General features: G+C 37.5%; 1 protein-coding gene across 1 annotated transcript; it reads left to right on the forward strand.

Annotated features, from left to right (window-relative positions):
• Positions 1-286: 286 nt before the first annotated feature.
• Positions 287-23,184, forward strand: LOC109087891 (NLR family CARD domain-containing protein 3-like). The gene is made up of 6 exons (XM_042722829.1): positions 287-439; positions 15,879-15,984; positions 16,190-16,471; positions 16,622-16,663; positions 19,256-21,062; positions 21,222-23,184. Exons 3-6 carry the CDS (start codon positions 16,210-16,212, stop codon positions 21,445-21,447), a joined length of 2,337 nt encoding a protein of 778 aa, XP_042578763.1. The 5' UTR covers positions 287-439; positions 15,879-15,984; positions 16,190-16,209; the 3' UTR covers positions 21,448-23,184.
• Positions 23,185-23,785: the final 601 nt, after the last annotated feature.

Below are 23,785 nucleotides of genomic sequence, written 5' to 3' on the forward strand. Positions count from 1 at the left end.
GCATTACAGTAGGCCTCCTGACCCCAGAAAACCTCTTTATAAAAAAAAACAACACCCCCCAGGTTAGTTTCCTGGCATAAGTTGCCAGAGTGACTGAGCTTGATCTATGATAATTTTGCTTTATGAAACCAAATCAAGTGAAAATAAGTCAGAGTAACTGAAATAAGCCTGGCTTATTTGGTAAACTTTTTTTATGAAACAGCAGCAGCCAGTTTTGTGCAACTACAGCAGCACACTACCTGAGAATGAATATTTCTGAATAACAAACCAGATCTGAGAGAGAGAGTGAGTGTGTGCGTTGATGTCTGACTTATTCTTCTGATTTTCATGTCTCTTACTGAAAGAAAACAGGAAGCAGGTTTTACACGTTTGTCGGAAGCTGGTGTTCAACACAACGGTTCAGAAGAGGAAGTAGAAAGACCTGCAAATATGATTTGAGGTAAGTGTTTCATTTTTCTTTAGTTGTTTTCATGTATGAGTGTCGTCGTATTGTCTGTGACTAGTACATTGTGTGTCTGAGACTTTAAAGCTGTGATGAAAAAGACATTTTGATGATTTTATTTAAACCTCTTCATGGTCATGATCAAACAGATGATAAAGTGTGTCTTTGTCAGTGAATCACAGAAAGCTGCACATTCTGATATTGTTGTTACACGGTGTAAAATCGCTGTGTTTGTCATTTTACTGTTTATTAGTGAGTCTGATTCTCAAACAGTATTTCTTATCGTGTGTTCCTAACTCTTTGAGGCAGAAACTATCACTCAACTGCTTCCTGCATCTTCAGAAAGTTTGAATGTAGTACTGTGTCTATATGATGAGCTTTATAACATACTTATTTAATACAACAAGCAGCATTTCTACTACAATAACCGTCACAGCCAGTGGCAGAATTGCCCTTGAAAGCCACTAGAGGGCAGATCAGTGCTTCTTGCGTTGAACTACAACTCCCATCACCCTTTGCTTAGACTATCAAGTCTCATTGCCTCCAGCTGTGTGATTTATCTATATAGCTCACCTGTATATATGCTTGGCTAACTAAACTTTGGAGTGTGGAGTAGCTTAATGCATTATACAGTGAATTCGGAAATCACACCCAATAACTTCATTCACTGTACATTACATTAGTTTAATAGTATCCCAGCCAGCATTTCAACGTTGATTCAACGTTGAAACAACGTCAGGTACCAGGGTTGAATCAACGTTGAATTACCTTTCGATTTTGCAAATTGGATCAACGTTGATATTGTGACGTTGATTCACCGTTGAAATCACGACATTGATTCACTGTTGAAATCGCGACACCGTTTCAACCGTCATACCTTCATCATGGGTGAATTATGGTCGTTCTGTAGACGTTGGATTAACGTTGAATTAGGTGTTGATTTTGAAAAGTGAATCAACGTTGATAACACGACGTTGTTTCACCGTCGTACCTTGCACCGTGTATAAATACACAACTGTATGTTCAATTAGAGCCTAGTTTGCATTTAGATCAACACTGTACATTATAAAGGCTAAAAATCAAATGACTGGCAGCAATGGCTTTACAATCAACTTCAATAAACTACCACATGTTCAAAATTGTAAAACAGCAGTTTTATTTTGGAAACATACTATATAAAACACATGAAAATAATCCCAAACTTTATTTTGCAGAGTATGCATGGATGTATTGTTAAAAACACGTAGGAGAACAATTCAAATACAATAATATTTAAAGGTTTTTGTAAAATAATTTGGCATATTTTTGTTTGCATATAAATGCATATTTTGTGTGGTACTTGCAAGAGAAACCCTTGTACCTTTATGACTGAAACCAGCTGATCTTTTATTTTGGTGGAAAACTACAGTTTCTGTAAAAAACATGTTTTAGTAATGTGTCTCATTACAAGAGATGTGTACATTTGTGCAGTGAAAATGTGTTGAACAGTTCGAGAATGGAACCGGCAACCAGGGACGCTGTAAGGGCAGGGAAGGTTAGGACAATTCCAAGGAACCAGCGTTAGAGGGGGCACCCCGAGAGGGGGGGGGGGGGGGGGGGGGGGGCATTTCTAACGGGAACCCCCCCGGACTGTGTCTTTTTTTACCGCAGGGAACGCGGAATGTGATTTCCACCGAAGGTGAACCTAAAATGTTAGAACCAACAGCCTCGTGCATATAGTGTGGTTGTGCTTCAGGTGATCCTTGAAAGAGTCCCAGCCCTAGGTCCTTTCTGATGCCGTCCCCTCCACTCTCTCCCACTTGTGCGCTTTCCGTACTGTCCTGTATAAACAAAAACACCAAAAATAAATCCTCATAAAAAACTCTGATATTGTGAAATATATTTAACTGAAAACTGAATGCAAAATAAATCACACAATATTTTCACTTTACAGTTCAATAACAAGTGAAGTTGGAAACAAAGTGCACAACACTATTCATTAAACACTTATTTAATGTATTCAGATGAAAGTTTACAATATTAACAAATTATTCACAAGTAGTGTTTTCAGAGCCCACAGTTACACTGTTTTAATCAGAACACTAGAAATACAGTGTAGTAAAACAAGTAAAATCAAATTAAGAACATTATTATTAAACTAAATAAAATCAAAACCTATAACAAAAAGTCAATGAATCTCTACCAGAAGTGACAGTGCAATGCAGCAGCTGAACAATTTCTTACCAATGTTTCAATAATAAGCTGGATCCTTGATGACTCTACAAGAGAAAAGAAGAAATGGTTTACTGAAAAGTTCTTAAAAAGCAGGATTTCATTTATACCTCTCTTTTAAACCAGTGGTTCTCAAACTTTATTTTACCAAGTACCACTTCAGAAAATATTTGTCTCTCTAAGTTCCACCATAATGAACATTAAATTTCAGCAGTGTAGTAGTCCTAACTATTCAGCTACAGCTCTGTAGTTCAAAAATGAGGCAGTTTTATTCCTAATAAGAATATTTATTGTTGTCAGCCACTTTAACATTGTAAATACACAGTTTGAACATTAACACTGCACTGTGCTTACATACAGGTAAATGAAAAACGATTAAATTAAAATGTTATAACAAAAGTTACATAACTATACTGTACTTAAATGTAAAAAACAACAACAAAAAAACCCCTGTGTAACCACTACAGGGGGCCTGACACTTTGAGAACCACTGCTTTAAACAATCCTAATTTATTTTTAAATTCATTTTCAATAATTCATTTAAATTGTACCGACATTTGCAATTATATGTTTCAGAAAACACTTTGAGACTATTATAAGAATAAAAACATATATAAACAACACACCTAATTCATGGGATTCATATCAGGAAAATGTGGAAAAATCTCTAAAAGACAGACATTAACACATAATTTACCAGCAACACAACAACATCAGATGAGCATCTAACTTGAGCATCTGTGATAAAGCAATACAAACAAAACAAAATACACACACAGGTATTTATTTATCTTCTGCAGGTTACATGTCCTTTAAGCTACCCATTTGTAAACTCTGGTAACGTAACGATATAACTTACTTTACTATTTTCAAAACATAATAAAGATAGCGATTTTCTTACCTCAATTTGCCAGTATGTTTGCAGGACCTAGCAGAACACATCTGACACTTCTTGTGTTCACATTACAGTTTTTGTTCTCCATTGACATGTCACGACTCAAATTCGCTCAAAAAAAAAAAAAAAAAATTAACAGGCAAATATAAAATAATTTGGGACTGACCGAGCAGTTACAACTAGCAGCAGCTCACAGTCAGCCGCCTCACTCACAGAAATAACGATAATAACGGTCATATTTTCAAATGTAGAAAGGCGCGAACCGATTCACTGTCCAGTTTCCTGGATGACAGCCAGATTAACCAATCATGATCAAAGCAATAAAGTAAAACAACCAGTAGGAATTGTTTCAGTGTGATAAAGGAGCCAAATGTATTTAGTTTCATTGTTGTTAATGATGAGAACATATACCTTTAGATTTTAGAGTTGAAGACATTAAGTTGATTCAACATACAGCTATTAAAATAATAATAATAATAATAATAATAATAATAATAATTTAATATAAATAATTTAAAAGTTTATTAACCTTTTTCAACCATTTAGCATTAAACATTTTCAACGTTGTTTGAAAGTTAAAACAACTGACCTTATTTCAACCATATTTCAACGTTGAAGGTTGGTCGTGTGCCGGAAGTTTTTCAACCTTTCAGCTTTAAACGTTGAATCAACGTTGTTTCAACGCTGAAACCACAACTGACCTTATTTCAACCATATTTCAACGTTGAAGGTCGGTCATGTGCCGGCTGGGTTATTCTGTCCCTTATTTTATTAAAGAATAAATACTTATTTTCTTCAAAAATAAACATTATAAAAAATAACCCTTATTTGTAGGTTGTAGGAGATATGCGAGCGAATAATAGATTTTAAAAAAGAAGAAAGTGGGTGCTTGGTTTCAGAAAACGAATACAGCTAGTAAAAAATGCTATGATGAAAAAGTCATGCTAACTTATTAATTCACAGAAATAATTTAAGCAATTAAAACCTTTTTATACTAGATTCAACTTGAATTTCAATACTAATAAACTCCTTGAGATTTTAAAGTCAGTTTATAAGTTGAAACAGTAAAATGTCACAGTGCATGTTAAATAGCCTAAATTAACTTGTGTCTTATATTGTATCTGAAGACCTTGATTGCATGTTAGCGTAAAACTAACAATATATTTTGTATAATATAAATTTTTTTCCTTTTTTTTTTTTTTAAATGAACAATTCCTGTATAAAATGTGACAGCAACCTTTATATCAAACATTTTGAAATCGTCCACAGCTGAACAACGCGAGAGGCAGATTGAGCGCGCGGAGTGAATGTGATGCACAAAGTCACTTTTAGATGCAATGGAAAAAATAAAGCTGGATAAAAACATACACGAAAAACACGCTAAAAAATAAATTAAGTTTGTGAGAGTTGCATTTTATTACATTCAGAAATAATAACGGCAGGCCTAATAATGCTATAGGCTAATGTACCAACAGGATATTTTTAGTTCCCTTCACTTTACAACAAAATCCTTTGAATTCAACAAATTTATCAGAACAGAACAAGAATTACAAATATATAATTCTAATGGATAAATATAATTGCAGTATATAATAATATAGGCTTATAAACAACAACAAAAAAAACAATTAAAAATAATTTAAAGCGATAGGCTACATAAGGTTGGGCTTATCTCTCTCATTCTGGACAAATCCAAACATGTTGCCCATTTGAAGCTAAACTCTTATTCATTAGGGAAAACAGGCTTTGGATTTCACACGTGTTTCAGTATCGACGAAAAAAAATCATAATGAGCAAAAATAAGACAAAGTGGACCGCTGCTCGCGCCGCATGGCTCGGTGAACAACTGCTGTTTCCACTGAATATGTGCGCGTGAGGCTCCAGCGCTATCAAAGTCACAATTCACAATTTTTGGTCACACAGTAAAGGCATAATTCAAAAATGCAAAGTGTTAGCAATTTGAAAAATCAAGAATAATAACAGAGTGAATAAGAATTTTTTGTAAATGCTGGACCGTTCTCATTTCGCTCTGCAAATGGAACCTGAAGATTATTATAATTTTTTTTTTTTTATTTTTTTTTAACCAAGAATGAACCGAAATGAAAACATTTAATCCGTATATATGTATATATATATATATGTATGTATGTAATGACTGTTTAATAACAACAGCATGCATAAGAGCCTTTAGAGAGTAAAGTGTAAAGGTCTTTCTTTAAATTTTTGATGAGTAGACTGTAGCCTAAGACTGTCCTATTTTTTTATGGCTTTTAAGGATGTTATAATGTATATTATAATGTTATTGTTGTTTAACGTCTTCCTTTCATTTTACAATTACATTCAGTTCGCAATCCGTCCCTTTGCACCACCTGGCGGTAGTTTCGCGAATGATTTTAACACGCGACTGACTTGCAGTTAACGCCGCGGCCCTATTACCCATTTTGGTTGTCTACCTACTGTATATGTATGCTTCTCATAAACAATTAGTCAATATGCATTAGGGCTGTCCTCGACAAAAGATTTTTCTGGTCGACTAGTGGTCATTCATTTTAAGCATTAGTCACACTTTTATTAATAAACCATATAAAGCGGGCAGAATTCAGTAAGGAGACAGCTGTAGCGAAAGAGTCTGCTGGTCCTTGTCTGGAGGCTCCTGAAGCGCCTCCCGGGGGCAAGAGGTTAAACAGTCTATGGACAGGGTGAAAGAAGTCCTTAAGAATGCTCGACGTAGACAGTGTTTTCTCTGAATGTCCTCAATACCAGGAAGTGGTGTCCCTGTGATGCATTGGGCAGTTTTCACCACCCTCTGCAGTGCCCTGTGGTCAGCAACTGAGCAGCTCCCATACCAGACTGTGATACAACTGGTCAGTATGTTCTTGATTGAACACCGGTAGAATTTCACCAGGATAGCTGAAGACAACTGGTTCTTCTTCAGAGTCCAAAGGAAGAAGAGGTGCTGGTGAGCCTTCTTGTCCAGCCTGGAGGTGGTTGTGGTCCAGGACAGGTCCTCCAAGATGTGGGTTCCCAGGAACATGAAGCTGGAGACACGTTCAACAACCGTCCCGTTAATGTGGATTGGGGTCATGCGTGCTTACTTTCTTTTTCCTGAAGTCCACAATAAGCTCCATTGTCTTACTGGTGTTAAGGGGCAGGTTGTTGTCAGCGCACCATGCGGCCAGGTGCTGTACCTCCTCCCTGTAGGCAGTCTCATCGTTGTCTCTGATGAGGCCAATCACAGTGGTGTCATCTGCAAACTTGATGATTGAGTTGGATCGATGCACAAGCCTGCAGTCGTGGGTGTAGAGGGAGTAGAGGAAAGGTAGAAAAGCACTTTTCCAATTCTGACCCCCGACGCATGTGGCAGGACATCCAGGCCATCTCTGACCCCCGACGTATGCACACAGCACACAGCCCTGTGGTACGCCGGTGTTGAGTGTGATGGTGGTGGAGCAGGTGTTGCCTAACATGCTGAGGTCTATTGGTCAGAAAGTCCATAATCAAGTTGCAGAGGGAGGTGTTAATGCCCAGGTCTCCAAGTTTAGTGGTCAGCTTGGAGGGAATGACAGTGTTAAATGCTGTGCTGAGGTCAACAAACAACATCCATACAAATGTGTTGTTATTGTCCAGGTGTGTGAGTACCGAGTGCAGCACTTGTGCATACTGTATCCTCTGTGCTCCTATTGCTACAGTAGTACAGGCAAATTGGTGTTGGTCCAGTGTGGGTGGGAGGCAGTTCTTGAGGTGTGCTAGGACCAGTTGTTTATAGCACTTCATAACAATAGGTGTGAGTGCTACGGGGCGGTAGTCATTCAGGCACATTGGGGAGGAGTGTTTCGGCACTGGCAAAATAGATGTGGACATGAAGCATGTTGGCACAGTTGCTTGGGTGAGGAACAGGTTGAAAATTTCTGAAGAACCCTGCAAGCTGCTCTGCACATGCCCTAAGCACAGCTCCAGTAATGCCGTCCGGGCCAGCAGCAGCCTTGCATGGGTTGATCCGGCTCAATGCAGTGTAGACATCTGTGGAGGTGAGTTTGAGGGGTTGGTGGTCTGCTGAGAGTGTGATCTTGGTGGCCGTCTCCTTGCTGTCACTGTCAAAGCGAGCATAAAAGTCATTCAACTCGTTAGGAAAGAAAGTGTGACCATTGGAGTGGAGTTGCTTGGCTTGTAGTCACTGATGACCTGGATGCCCTGCCACATGTGTCGGGGGTCAGAGTTGGAAAAGTGTTTCTCTACCTTCAGCTTGTAGCAGTACTTGACCTTTTTGATGTCCCTCCTCAGGTTAGCCCTGGATTTGCTGTAGGCCTAAGCGTCATCTGACCTGAAGGCAGTGTTGTGTGCTTTCAGCAGGAGTCACACCTCCTTGTTCATCCATGGCTTCTGAATAGGGTATGTTGTTATCTGTTTTTCTGTTGTAACACTGTCAATGGTGGTGTTGATGTAATTCAGTACAGAGGAGGTATAGATATCAATGTCCGTGTGAGAGCCACAGGCAGCCTGAGAAGCAAACATACTCCAGTCCGTGTAGGCAAAATATAATTACCGTGAAAAAATAGAATGTAATTTTTTAAAAATTCTGATCATAGGGCAGTGTGGGATAGAATGAAATTAATGACATGTTTAAAGGAAAGTAATAGGAGTATGGTATCTTTTAATGGGTACACTTCTAATGTGTTTTTAGCAATGTTGATGATGATAATATAAAATGTGATTTTAAGGAAAGCAACACTGTGTTTAATATTGATGTTCCTGCAATGGCTAGGTGTTTTAAAATGATAAAGATAAACCAAAAGTCTTGGACCAGACAATATTTGTGGTAAGGTGTTAAGCAGATTTTTAACATGTCTCTTAACATGTCGCAAATTGTCTCATAAACCTGGAAACATGCTATAGTGGTTCCTGTTGCAAAATGCAACAAAACATTTGATAAAATGGTGAGAACATAGTAGATATTAAAGCATGTAGAAGATAATTTAGATCCATTTCAGTTTGCGTATAGGGCAGGGAGGGGTGTTGAAGATGCTATAACTACTCTTGTGCACTTAGTCTTTGAGACGTTGCCACAGTTCCTCTGGATTTAGTCTGTCTCCATTCTTTCCTGTTTCTTCTTGTAATCCCAGACAGACAGACTGGATGATGATGAGATCAGATCTCTGTTGGAGCACTGGTTGTTGTCAGACTCCTTGTGCATACAAAAATCTCACTGGATTATTACAATTAATGGCAAAAGGAATGTTTGGAAAAGTAAACTGTTATTTCCTACTGACACACTATGGCAAAAGATATAAATAACTGGCTTAAAACCTTTTTTTTTGTTGGTGAAAATACTAATGGCCTAAGACTTTTGCACAGTACTGTATCTATGTGTGTGTGTGTCTGTATATGAAGAGTGCCATTTTCTTCTAAAACGAGAATTTTTATCAGGCTCCTATGTGTAGGTTCAGTAATTTCACTTAAATGGCAATGCAAAGTTTCTTTTCATTGCTGTTAAAGTGAAATATCTGAACATAAACACAGAAGCCTGATATATATATATATATATGTGTGTGTGTGTATATATATGTATGTATATGTGTGTATATACAGGTCCTTCTCAAAAAATTAGCATATTGTGAAAAAGTTCATTATTTTCCATAATGTAATGATAAAAGTTAAACTTTCATATATTTTAGATTCATTGCAGACCAACTGAAATATTTCAGGTCTTTTATTGTTTTAATACTGATGATTTTGGCATACAGCTCATGAAAACCCAAAATTCCTATCTCAAAAAATTAGCATATTTCATCCGACCAATAAAAGAAAAGTGTTTTTAATACAAAAAAAGTCAACCTTCAAATAATTATGTTCAGTTATGCACTCAATACTTGGTCGGGAATCCTTTTGCAGAAATGACTGCTTCAATGCGGCGTGGCATGGAGGCAATCAGCCTGTGGCACTGCTGAGGTGTTATGGAGGCCCAGGATGCTTCGATAGCGGCCTTAAGCTCATCCAGAGTGATGGGTCTTGCGTCTCTCAACTTTCTCTTTGCAATATCCCACAGATTCTCTATGGGGTTCAGGTCAGGAGAGTTGGCAGGCCAATTGAGCACAGTAATACCATGGTCAGTAAACCATTTAGCAGTGGTTTTGGCACTGTGAGCAGGTGCCAGGTCGTGCTGAAAAACGAAATCTTCATCTCCTTAAAGCTTTTCAGCAGATGGAAGCATGAAGTGCTCCAAAATCTCCTGATAGCTAGCTGCATTGACCCTGCCCTTGATAAAACACAGTGGACCAACACCAGCCCCTGACATGGCACCCCAGACCATCACTGACTGTGGGTACTTGACACTGGACTTCAGGCATTTTGGCATTTCCTTCTCCCCAGTCTTCCTCCAGACTCTGGCACCTTGATTTCAGAATGACATGCAAAATTTGCTTTCATCCAAAAAAAGTACTTTGGACCACTGAGCAACAGTCCAGTGCTGGTTCTCTGTAGCCCAGGTCAGGCGCTTCTGCCGCTGTTTCTGGTTAAAAAGCACACGCCTGTGCACGGTGGCTCTGGATGTTTCTACTCCAGACTCAGTCCACTGCTTCCGCAGGTCCCCCAAGGTCTGGAATCGGTCCTTCTCCACAATCTTCCTCAGGGTCCGGTCACCTCTTCTCGTTGTGCAGCGTTTTTTTTTTTGCCACACTTTTTCCTTCCCACAGACGTCCCACTGAGGTGCCTTGATACAGCACTCTGGGAACAGCCTATTCGTTCAGAAATTTCTTTCTGTGTCTTACCCTCTCGCTTGAAGGTGTCAATGATGGCCTTCTGGACAGCAGTCAGGTCGGCAGTCTTACCCATGATTGCGGTTTTGAGTAATGAACCAGGCTGGGAGTTTTTAAAAGCCTCAGGAATCTTTTGCAGGTGTTTAAAAGTTAATTAGTTGATTCAGATGATTAAGTTAATAGCTCGTTTAGAGAACCTTTTCATGATATGCTAATTTTTTGAGATAGGAATTTTGGGTTTTCATGAGCTGTATGCCAAAATCATCAGTATTAAAACAATAAAAGACCTGAAATATTTCAGTTGGTGTGCAATAAATCTAAAATAAATGAAAGTTTAATTTTTATCATTACATTATGGAAAATAATGAACTTTTTCACAATATGCTAATTTTTTGAGAAGGACCTGTATATGTATATATAAGTACTTAAGTATTTTTTGGGAGTATCTGTACTTTACTTGAGTTTTTATATTTCAGCCAACTTTTACTCCACTACATTTTCTAATTAAAATGTATATTTTACTCCACTAAATTTCCCCTAAGTAAATTCATTATGTACTACAAAATAGTCAGAAGAACACAGACTGCAGGAGAGCAGGTTTGACGAATCAGCGGTGTGACTTTTGCAAGTTAGACTCCTAAAAACACCTTTGCTCATGTGCAAACAAGTGCGCGCCGTGTACATCCGCAGATGATTTCATTTTCCACTCAAGTTGAGGCTAGGGTGTGCGATATACAGCATTCTTTGCGATAATATGGTAAGTGTTGTTGTAATGATGTGCAATCTGACGTTATCAAGTAGGTTACATCACCAAATCACACACAGAGTGCACGCACATTGATTTATTAGTCTATTAAATATTCCAGGCATTCTAAATTGTAGATGGCAAAAATTCTTCTGTATGCTTTTTATATTTAGATAATTTAATGTAGGCCTAGTTAACAATCTATATCACACAAAGAGTACTGTTTTTCTGCAGATGCATGAACACATTTAATAATCATTTTATACAAGTTCAGTAAAGCAATAAGTGACTTTAAATTTAGACATAATATTGTTTGTTTTTGCTCAATTTTGCTAATGAAAATAGTTCCAAACAAAGATCACAGAACTGTTTTGCATCTCTGAGCAATGGACAGTGTTTACTTACTGAATGAATCATCTTTTTGAACGAATCGGTTGAAAAAATGATTCAGTGATTCACTCATTAACATGGTCAAATGCTTTGTTTCTGAATGAATCAGCTATTTGAATGAATCGGTTGAATCTCAATGACTCGCTCATTAACATTCACTTGCTGTCACCTACTGGCAGTTTTAATTTCACATTTAGACTTTTTTTTTCATGTTTAAAATTATTTCGAATATCAGTATTCAACATTTTATGTAAAACAAAACATTAAGCCTGTTTATGCATCTGTAACTGCAGGTTAAATTCATCCATGTTGCTGTTGAAACATTAAACTGTAAGAAAAATGCTATTTCAGATGTAGATTCTAGAAATGTTTTCTTATGTTGGAATGAAAGACACTAAGTACAGATGAAGTGCTTCTTATTCTTACCCAAAACTACAAAATGGAAGAAATAGCTTGAGCAGTAAGATTGTGTTCAGTTTTAACTGTGTATGTACAATAAATATCACATACTTTAAGACTTTTACTCAAGTAATTTTCTAAACTGTGACTTCAACTTCTACCAAAGTCATTTTCAGGTAAGATATCTGTACTTTTACTTGAGTATGAGTTTCAGATACTTTATACACAGACTGCACATAAGTGGTCCGCATGCACAACCAAAATAAGAAATGCACTGTGTAAATTAGTTCAGAGAGCGCGTTTGCGTACTGACATGGTTGACAGCTGTAAAGACACAATTACTATTTTAGATCGACAAACTGTACTGTATAAGATTCAAACTTAAAGCATAAATCTTTATGATCTTTAGCTAAATGTAAATCTAGGCTACCTGCTAACGTTTTCAAAGCACAATGCAAAACTGTAACATTTTATTCACTGACGCTCTACAAAAATCAGCAGCACTAAACCTGGAAGTGCATATACTTGCTTGCTTGCCGGCAACCACTTGTGTGTGTATGTATGTGTGTGTATGTGTGTGTCTGTTATGTTTATCGAATGCAATTTCAATTATTCATATAATTATTTACAGGTGAAAAAATATGACATCTGAATGTGTTTTGCTTGAAAATGCATGTATATCTGATGAAACCTATCTGCATTCAAGTGATGATAAAACATGAACACATTTTTTAAAGCAGAGGCTCAATTCTTTATTTTGATATAATATGTTCATATATTCATAGCAGAAAATCCTCAAAAATGCTGGCAGTGGCTGGCAACTTTGTAAAAAAAAAACAACAATGCTGGCGGGGAAAGAGTTAAGTTACACCATTCTGTTTTAGCTTTAAATCTTGAAATTATTTACATGTACATTTAGTCATTTAGCACAGGGTTTCCCAAAGTGGGGTTATATTTCTATCAATTCATATAGTTAATCAATATCACATGAAGAGTGCCTTTTTTTCTTAAAAATCAGCATGGTGTAAGGGAAACAGGTCAATTTAGCTCAAAGGGAATCATTTAAGATTTTAAAGGGAATTTGAACAGAATCACTGTTTCACGGCTGATCACTGAAACGGCCAGCGATTCACTGAACGAGCCGTTTAACATCAAATCTGCGCTGGATATTAATATCCAAAGTATAGTGAAAACACTATTAATTAGCACAGTAACAAGATCGGCAGTTTAAGACATTAACTTGTAAGCACAAAACACAAGATACTTCTCTTTTAAATATGAATAAGGCTTTATTAGATAAATCTAAGACATATAAACTAATCTAACACATAAGCACACACACTCACATTCACACAAGTTGCAGGAAGATAGAAAGTTAGGGAAGAATGAGTTTAAGAGAATGAAAATGTGAAATCCCAAGTTTACAGCAATAAGTGAAATTGCATAGACATGAACAACCGTCAGTCACTTAATTAACCCTCGCATTGAGTTCCTCAATGAGGTTAAAATTATATTAGATTCACCAGTACAGATGTGAGTCTGGAGGTACGTTACTTGCATTGCCTGTTTAACGGGGTTCCCTTTGTTGTCACTGAAAAGGGGGTTTCCCGAGGTTGCTGATTGGCTGGAAGTTCAGTAGTCGTTGAAGTGACGTCTTGGGAAGCCCGTGGTTGGGCGTTGGCTAACGATGCGGAGTTGTGGGCTGGTTGAAGTTTCAGACGGGCACTCGAGGTCAGACTCAGAGACACGGCATTACAAAACTTAACTCAGAACACGAACTCTTAAACGGAAAAGAAACTAAAGTAAAAGAATAGAAGTAAAGTTTGACGAGACTAGGTGGTGTTTCTTCTCATCGTGGCTAAGTAGCAGCAGGCGTGCAGGCCGAAGCACGCTGGAACGGCGCTCGAAGAACGCTAAAAGTGATGACAAAGCATGACTAAAAGCAAACGCTAAAAGCAGGCTAAAAGCCGGCATGACTGATAGCAAAAGCTAAACGAAAGCTAAAAGCTAAAAGCAAAATTTGATGGTGTCCTGAGTATTTAAACTGGCCTTTTGGCCACACCTCAAATGTTGTCTTGACCAATTAGAAATTGTCTTTTCTCGGGGTGTTGCATTGTTTGTCCCACCCATTCATAAATCATATGTTATCTTATCAAGCACGTGATCCGAATTTTCCCGCTCTTGAGGGTATAATTTGGACATGATTCCTATAACAAGAATATGATACATTTGACAAATAACTGATGGTCAGAAACGTTTCAAGCAAGAAGATTCGAACACACACATACTAAACATGAATATGATCCCTTAAGCTATTCAAGAGTTATTTAAAAGGACATACACAATAAGTGATTAGAAACATTATAATCAAATGTGTGGGTTACATGTATGATATGGGAGTTACATTAAGCAATGGACTGATATCCATTTAGAAGTCTTTTTTTTGAGTTCATTTTGGTGCATATATGCATTGGAAGGCATTCTCTGTGCCATTCTGGGGAGTAAGGATATGTCCTGTGAAGACCAGAGGGGTTAACAGGTCTCCTTAGGAATTTCAGTCTGGTTTTGCTAGGTGGGGGGAAGTCAATCCAACGATCTTGTTTACTCTCATGGCTTTACATGTGAGGGTCAGACTGTCCATCTCTTCGATTACTTGCCCCAAATTAGACAATCTCTTCTTCGAATTGAAATTGTCAATAATTGTTCTAATGGTGTTAATGTTGAAAGCTGTTCTGTGAAAGAGTTGGTTAGTTATCTTGCTTCAGACTGTGGTGCTAGGAGTTGATTTACAACATCCTGCCTTTCTGTGGAATTCGGCTCATGTTTCAACCAGGCTCCCGATCGAATCTTTAATTTGTCTGGTTCAGGCCTCATACGCTACAATGGTTACAAATTTAATATTGATTTTATGCAACAGTTCAATAAACAATAAGTCAATATCAAGAGACTTACGTTTTAGACACCATATTGTCTGTTTCTGCTCTATTTCACCAACAAAAACATTCCAAACACAGTCACAGTGCTGTTTTGCGTCTCTGAGCAATTTGGTGTTTCGTTCCAAAATTAATCAACTGTTAAAAATGATTTGGTTCAATCACAATGACTTGCTTATTAACAGTCACTTGCTGCCACCTGCTGGTAGTTTTAATTTCACATTTAAAGTATCTTTTCATTTTGTAAATAATTTCAAATATCATTATTCAACATTTCATGTTTAAAATATCAAAACATTATTTATGCATTTGTTACTGCAGGTTAAAGCATTTCATGTCCCTCTGAGCTGAATTAACATGTAAATACATCTAAATGCCACTTCATATGTGCAGAAGATCAAGTTTTTTTAATAGATAAAATGGTAACAGAATAGGAAGTGCTAGTATTAGAGGGTAAAGTGTAGATGGAAGAGATGTGTTTTTAGCTGTTTCTTGAAGATGGCTAAGGACTCGGCTTGAGTTGGGCAGGTCATTCCACCAGCAGGGAATGGTTAAGGTAAAAGTATTTTTTTTTAATATGATTAAAACACGGAAAAAAAAGTGGCTCATATTAAATTTGTGTAATATCTTTCATTGGGTCCTGATTAGACTTTAAGGCAAGTTTGACTTGTAAAAAAGCAAGTAAATAAGTCATAGTTTAGTTTAAGGACCAATTTTCACTATTAACTAACCATTAACTACAACTGTTGCCTCAATAAACTCCTAACTTGCTGCTTATTAATAGTTAGTAAATTAGCTGTCAAATTTAATTATGGGGTAGGATTTAGGGATCTAAAATATGGTCATGCAGAATAAGGCAATATGCTAGTAAAACAACAAATACATTTGTTCCAAATTTACTTAAAATCATGAATAGGTATTGAATTTGGCCAATTTGTTTTTGAAATAGTAACTTAAATTTGTAATATTAATATTGAAATAGTAACTTAAATTTGTAATATTTGTGTGTGGGTCTGTTGATGGCAGACAGTGATTCTCCACATGGTTTACTCTCATCTTGAGTCTGAAAAACTGGTTTCATTACTTCTCTTGAAATTTTCTGGTTTGACAGGTTTAAGTTCTGAAGAAAACTACTCCAATCAAAGAGTCTAATAAAAATACCGAAGTGAAAGGAGTTAACTGGAGAAACAAGAAACATCTACATCATCATTTTCATGGTTAGTAAATAATACTACTTCATGGGATACTAAAATTTTATGGTTTTTAAAGTGTCATGTACTGTATTGATTCTACACTTACAGTATCAGACAGCACTGAGACATTTTGTACATCACTTTGAGCACTAGTTAAGAGTGTACTTTAAATTTAGTAGAGTTAAGTAAATTAAGTACTTTAGATCTTTATTTTTTTCTTGTCCTGCAGCTGTGAGTTGGTGAAGGACGATGGCATCTGTTAAAGAGCTGCTCGTGGACTCACTGAAGGAGCTGGTAGAAGTTGAATTGAAGGAGTTTCATTGGCGCTTAATGGATACATACCATAAGCGTATATCAAAGTCTGAAATTGAAAAGGCAGATATATTCGACACAGTGGATAAGATGGTTACATGTTTTGGGCCAGAAGAAGCTGTTAAGATCATGGTGGAAATCCTGAGGAAGATGAACCAGAATGATCTGGCTGGACAGTTGGAGAATAAACACAAGCAATGTATTGTTTAATTCACTCTAACTGCAATGTGATTAAATATTTACAAGTGTGATGGTTTGACTTAAACCTCTTTTCCACTTTGCTCTGTTGACGTGTTTCTGTGATAAATGTTTCCCAGTGATTAATTCTCTCTTTCTCTCTCTCTTACAGCTCAGAGTGAGGACAGTATGAAGACATCTGTCCCTGTTGGAGGTGATTTACAACATATCAGGAATAAATGATTACTGTCTGTAAATGGAAATATAACTGCAAGCAAAAAATTACAGGGCCAGTCACATCAGCAGGAGATTTTATAAATATAATGAATAGAACAGCATGTCTCCAGTGATAACTATTACACCAGGGGTTCTCAAATCTGGCCCTTGAGATCCATTTTCCTGCAGAGTTTAGCTCCAACCTTGATCAAACTCACCTTCCTGTAACTTTCTAGTGATCCTAAAGACCTTAATTAGCTTGTTCAGGTGTGTTTGAATAGGGTTGGAGCTGAACTCTGCGGGAACCTGTATTATACAATGGTCTAAAAGTCTTAATTAGACATCTTATATTGTGATACAGTTGTTTATTAAAGTTGACTAATGGGTGGCACCATCACCAAATTCATCGGTATCATCAAGGCATGATTACAATCGCACATGCAAAGGTTCAAGCAGGTCAAAACATGTTGTAAATATAGCCTCACATACTGACTACATTTACATGGACTAATTATTTACCTTATTCTGAATAAGACAATATTATGATTAAGGTGTTTACATTAGTTTTTTTTAAATATTCCTTTCGTGTTCCTGTTTTACATGTTATAGACAGTTTCAGTGGCAACGACATAAATGTTACTGCGCATGCGGGCTTTGTGGCCCAAACTTAACTTCCAGTATATTTCCGCAAAGAATCAGTAACAACAGCAAAGTCCCTCTCGAGTAGATTATTTCTGATAACAAGCAATATGTTTGCTGCGTGAATCAGACAGGCTTAATGAACCTGCAAATGTATTTGCTTTTGTAGCAGCCAAAATAGAGGTTTCCCCTGCAACGACTGTACACAAAACAGCGCTGAGCTCATAAACGCTGCTTTATCAGGCATTAAATGCAAGATTAAATGAAAATGACATCAACATTTTTATGAAGACAGTCATTGTCCTTTGGAGATACAGTGATATAAAAACACTCACGCCGTTTTGATTTTAAAACGTGCAGTGCTCATGTCAAAGCCTTCTGGAAAATCTATTTGTGGCAGTCAGTTTTGATATAAATGTATGAAAGTTTTGAAATAAATGGTATGGAAAACATCCCACAGCACAAAAACCTGAGCCCAACTTCTGCCCAGTCATCACCTTGCTCAACACCTTAACTTTAACTGCATTTGTAGTCGGTGCCACTAGCCAGACCAATAAACGGACACAAACACGACGTTAACTATGGGCCAGGCGCATGCACCCAATGAAACTATCTATAGTACATAGATCGATTATAATGGCACATGTCATTACGTCCCAACACCACGCCATCTGACGTCCAACCCAAAATTTCACGTATAAACATATAGTTTGTCTTCGTTATTATGCCATATACAGTTTTAGGTATTTCATTTTTAATTTTATGAAAGCTTCAAGTGCAGTTAATTTTTTGTCATACTATATGTGCAAATAGACGATGGCATTGTTAAAGCCATGCTCTTTTGTTTGCCGTCAAACGGTTGACCACTGCCGTGTGTGTATCCTGTCACAAAATGCAGTGAAAAGTCCTACATGATGATGATAATAATGTGATTATGGTGTATACATGTCTATACTGCTAAAATAAGAATACTACACATCTTAATTAGATTTATGTTTACTTTGAATATGACTTTAACCAGATTAAGGAAATCAGAAATTCTTTGTTTACATGGTAGATTCTTAATCAGAGTATTGTCTTAATCATGTCATGGGTCAGGGTGCCTTCCTGGCCCCCTCTGCTGTCTATGTTGTCATGTCTTTTTCAGCAGCTTGTGACCGGTTCAATCAGCGCTGATCTGGTGGGGGGGATGTGCAGATCATGAGTTGCTTCTACTACACCTGTCACTTATTACCCTTTCCTTTATATTTCTCTTCTGTCTAGCCCTTGTTGTGAGTAGATTGTTTAGTGTTCGATGCGTTTGATGTTATGTGCTCTGCTTTGCTGGGATTGCTGTATTTACTTGTACCTCAGGATGCGTAGAGCGAAGGACTGCTGCCCTGTGCCTCGCTCTACTCTCAGGTTGCTGATCATGTGTGAGTGCTGGGTCTTGGGAAGTAATCAGCCTGTTTGGTCTGCATCCTTCTGCCGACCGGAAGCTGGTTTACTCCAGAGACTTGCTCACTGTTTTGGTTACAGCTTTATTTTTGTTCACTGTTGAGAATAAACCTCTGTTTGCATCTAATCCTCTGCATTTGAGTCCTCCATTCCCCTTGTCCCATCACAAATCATGTTAAAATTGGATTATTGTTTTCCATGTATACGTATTCACTGTTTGGTGCGGTAGATGTCAGTAGTTTGATATATCAAACCATTGATCAGTTTTTAGTAAAATTGGTCCGCATGGCCTAAAGATGATCTGAATCAATCCAATAATTGATCTGGAAAGAACATAAAAAACATTTAGAAATTTTTAAATTGAAACCAAGTTGTTATGGATGTATGGCACTGTTTTCAGGAGTATGAATTTAATCTGTCTGGACCAGTTATTAATAATGATGTTGTTGCAGATAAAAAAAAAATTGACAAATTTGTGTAATGCTTTGTTGTCAATGCTTTTTTTTTATTATAGAGATGCAAAACTTCTTGAAGACTCACAAAAACAACATGAAGAAGAAAGCAAAATATATTTTTGAGGGCAACAAACAAAAAGACACAGATCTCAAGGCTGTTTACACAGAACTGCTCATCACAGAGGGAGATATGAAAAATGTCAATCACGAACATGAGATTCTGAAGATTGATGATGCTTTCAATACCAAAAAAACACAGGGCAAATTAATCAAATGCAGTGATATATTTAATGAACTAAGAAAAAACAATGAGAAAAAGATTGTGCTGACCAAGGGAGTTGCTGGCATCGGGAAAACTGTTTCTGTGCAAAAATTCATCCTGGACTGGGCAGAAGGAAACACCAGTCAGGATATAGACTGTGTGTTCATGCTTCCATTCAGAGAGACCAATGTGATTAAAGACAGAGAGGTCAATCTCCATGAGTTCCTTCAAGTATTTTATCCTGAAATAAAGGAACTGGAAAATTCTAATTTATATTCCAAATATAATCTAGCATTTATATTTGATGGACTTGATGAGAGTCAGTTGCCATTGAACTTTAAAAGCGAAACACTGGACACTGTTGAGAAAAGAGCATCTGTAGATGTACTGTTTACAAGTCTGGTCAAAGGTAAGCTACTTCCATCAGCTCTTGTCTGGGTGACCTCACGACCAGCAGCAGCCAATCAGATCCCTTCCCGGTATGTGGGTTTGTTCACAGAGGTGCGAGGATTTACTGACCAACAGAAAGAGGAGTACTTCAGAAAGAGAATCACAGATGAGAGTCTGGCCTCCAGAATTATATCACATATTAAGACGTCTCGTAGTCTCTACATCATGTGCCACCTTCCTGTGTTCTGCTGGATCACAGCCACAGTACTTCAGAATATTCTCATTGAGAACAATGCAGAGAACATCAGTACAACACTCACTGAAATGTACATTCGTTTCCTGCTGATACAGATGAACATGAAGGATCAGAAGTACGATGGAAAAGAACAAAGACAACCTACAAAGCTTTTACATTCAAATAGAAAATCGATTCTGAAATTAGCCAAGCTAGCATTTGAACAACTGAAGCAGGAAAACTTTGTGTTCTGTGAGAAAGATCTGAAAGCATGTGGTATTGATATGAGTAAAGACACTGAATTAACAGGAATGATCGCTGAGATCATCAAGACAGAAGATGGACTTTTTGAGACAAAGGTCTTCTGCTTTGTGCATCTGAGTGTTCAAGAGTTTCTCGCTGCAGTGCATGTGTTCATCTGCTACCTGAACAAGAACAAGAGAGAGCTTCGGTTTTTCTTTGAAAACTCACAAAATACAGCCAGACAAAAGCTTCAGGTCTTATTTAGAAATGTCAAATTGCATGACTTAATAAAGAGGGCAACTTATAAAGCAATGCAGAGTCAGAGAGGACATCTGGACCTGTTCCTGCGGTTTCTGATGGGCATTTCACTGGAATCCAGTCAAAATCTGCTCAAAGGCCTGATCACACACACTAAAGACACCACAGAGAGCATCAGACAAACCACTGAATACATTAAACAAGTACAAAACAAGAATATCACAAATGAAGCTTCAGTCAACCTATTCTACTGCTTACTTGAGCTCAAAGATCATTCATTATATGAGGAAATTCAGAGTTACCTCAGTTCAGATGAACATTCAGGAAGAGAACTCTCATCTTCAATGTGCACAGTGCTAACCTACATCGTGCTCATGTCAGAGAAGGTGCTGGATGAGTTCAACCCAAAGAGGTTCACGTCATCACCTTCAAACTATGAGAGACTCATTCCAGCTGTGAGATGCTGCAGAAAAGCCATGTAAGTAATCCCTGTTTAGTTAAAGGTCTAATTCTACATCACTGAACGATTGAGTGTCCAAATTCTGTGTGAAATATCTTGATTATTTATGGTAAAAACTGTAACTGGAGGAACACTGAACATCAGAAAATAATCTGGGTAAACATTCTGTTTTGGCAGATTTAATGGCTGTGATCTCTCTGATCAGCACTGTGAAAGTTTGTCTTCAGCTCTACAATCAAACTCTCATCTAAAAGAGTTGGACCTGAGTAACAGTCGCTTGACCGATTCAGGGGTGAAGCTGCTTTCTGCTGGACTGAAGAGTTCACACTGCCAACTGAACATAATGAGGTTTGACTTTAAAATTGATTCATTCACTGTGTTCAGTGTGCGAATATGCAAATGAATAGGTATTTCATAACTGTATTGTAGTATAGTTACAGGTGAATTAGTGATATACTCTCCAAGGACACAAGTCAGGCAGTGCCTCCTCAAAAAAAAAAAAAAAAAAAAAAACGATGATAAAACAATCAACAGTACAAAAATCAGGGTTTCCACGTCATGGAAAACCTGGAATTTTGTAATGCTGTTTTCCAATTACAAAGAATGGAATTAAATTAATGACGCAATGGGAATGCCTGTATGGAATCAGTTAATTGGCTGATGACATGGGTGCCGCCCCAAAGTCACTACGTCACCTGCTCTAATACTAGCGAACATGCCTTCCGCTCCTCAGATTACCTGCCGACGAAGTCTAGTCGGCAGAATTATGAGCTTGGTAGCGAATGCAGTGTATTTTTCCCTATTCACAGAACATGGGTTACATGAGTAACCTGAGATGTTCTATTTCATAGGTTCACTCAGTGCTGTGTTGCTATAGCGCAATGGAAACGATATACCACACCTGCCAAGCTAAGTGCTAACATATCTGGCCCGATGCAAAATCAACCAGGCTATAACCTCAAATTCAGGCTATAACCTCAGGTTCAAGCAGAATGAATCTGGGAATTTTAAATTAATCCAAATTCAAGCTATAAAACCTGATAAAAGTGTGAGGAGAGGACCATTCTTCCGCCATTCAGATATCCTACAGGGGAACTCCTCTGAAAAGAGCTTGAGAGGAAGCAACTCTTCTGGTAGAATGATGATCTTGAATGTGGTGAAGAGAGACCTCGCACTTCATAAAGCAAGCGAGATATCGTCCCTCTCTCAGACACTCTCAGTAGGCATCTGACACTCTCAGTAGGCAGAGGGTCGGCCACAAGGGATGAACTCCTATGAACTTCATCCACCACAGAAATGTGTGCTAACCAAAACAAGCGGGCCAAATGTTTTGATTTCGAAAAACCGAGCATTAATATAATATCTGTGTAAAACTGTGCAAAATAGAACTGTAAAGAAGATTGAAAACTGATTTGCGCATGACACCTCTTGTATTATACTATAGAAAATTACATTCATATTTGACATCTTTGTTGTATTGAATTGATTGTCTTGTGCTTACTATAAATCCATTGCATTAATATAACAATATGTCTTTGTAAAAACATTCAACATCTTATTCATTAAGAAATCAGTGAATGGTCACTCTCAAAAGGCTGACACAATGGGCAGCTACTCTTCATAAGTGTGACAGTCAACATCATTGGGACGTTGCCGCTGAACTTTTTTGATGGTGATCAGCTGCAAAATGGCTTGGTCCTGCTCGGTTTTCTTCGATTTTGAGTAAAACAATTGAAAGTTTTTCAAAAGATCCCCCGGGGTCAATGTGTCAGCGTGACAGAAGTTTGATGCTGTTGTGTGAGAACAAGCAACAGCTGGCATTTTTCCTCCTCCCAAGTGCCTCATCTTTTTAATCTCCTCACGTAAATGATTAGATTTCCATAGCTTACGTTTCTTCCCCACCACAGAAACCAGCACAGGTTCATCAATGCTGTCAAAATTATTCATTTTTGTTTGTTTGTTAGTTGATCACAAAGTACAAAGTAGATGAGGAAAACTAGGATGCAAGGTGTATTCAAAGCACCGCCATTACTCTTCACAATGCGTGGAATGGTGTGCTGTGATTGGTTGAGCGGATGTATCGCTTTCTGCAGAGAAGGGAGACTGGCGTTTGTCTCGGTTTGGAAAGATAGAGAGAAAACATGACAGAATAACATTGCGGATATCGCATTTTGCGTAGAATTAAAAATTGACTTTTCAATACCAACCAGATGCAATAACTTTTTTTTTTTAATGGCGTTTATTGCGTTTTGGAACCAAACAGGAAATAATTATATAAAATCTGAATATACAGGTCCTTCTCAAAAAATTAGCATATTGTGAAAAAGTTCATTATTTTCCATAATGTAATGATAAAAATTAAACTTTCATATATTTTAGATTCATTGCACACCAACTGAAATATTTCAGGTCTTTTATTGTTTTAATACTGATGATTTTGGCATACAGCTCATGAAAACCCAAAATTCCTATCTCAAAAAATTAGCATATCATGAAAAGGTTCTCTAAACGAGCTATTAACCTAATCATCTGAATCAACTAATTAACTCTAAACACCTGCAAAAGATTCCTGAGGCTTTTAAAAAACTCCCAGCCTGGTTCATTACTCAAAACCGCAATCATGGGTAAGACTGCCGACCTGACTGCTGTCCAGAAGGCCATCATTGACACCCTCAAGCGAGAGGGTAAGACACAGAAAGAAATTTCTGAACGAATAGGCTGTTCCCAGAGTGCTGTATCAA

This window comes from Cyprinus carpio, chromosome B4 (assembly GCF_018340385.1).
Source record: "Cyprinus carpio isolate SPL01 chromosome B4, ASM1834038v1, whole genome shotgun sequence".
Lineage (NCBI taxonomy): Eukaryota > Metazoa > Chordata > Actinopteri > Cypriniformes > Cyprinidae > Cyprinus > Cyprinus carpio.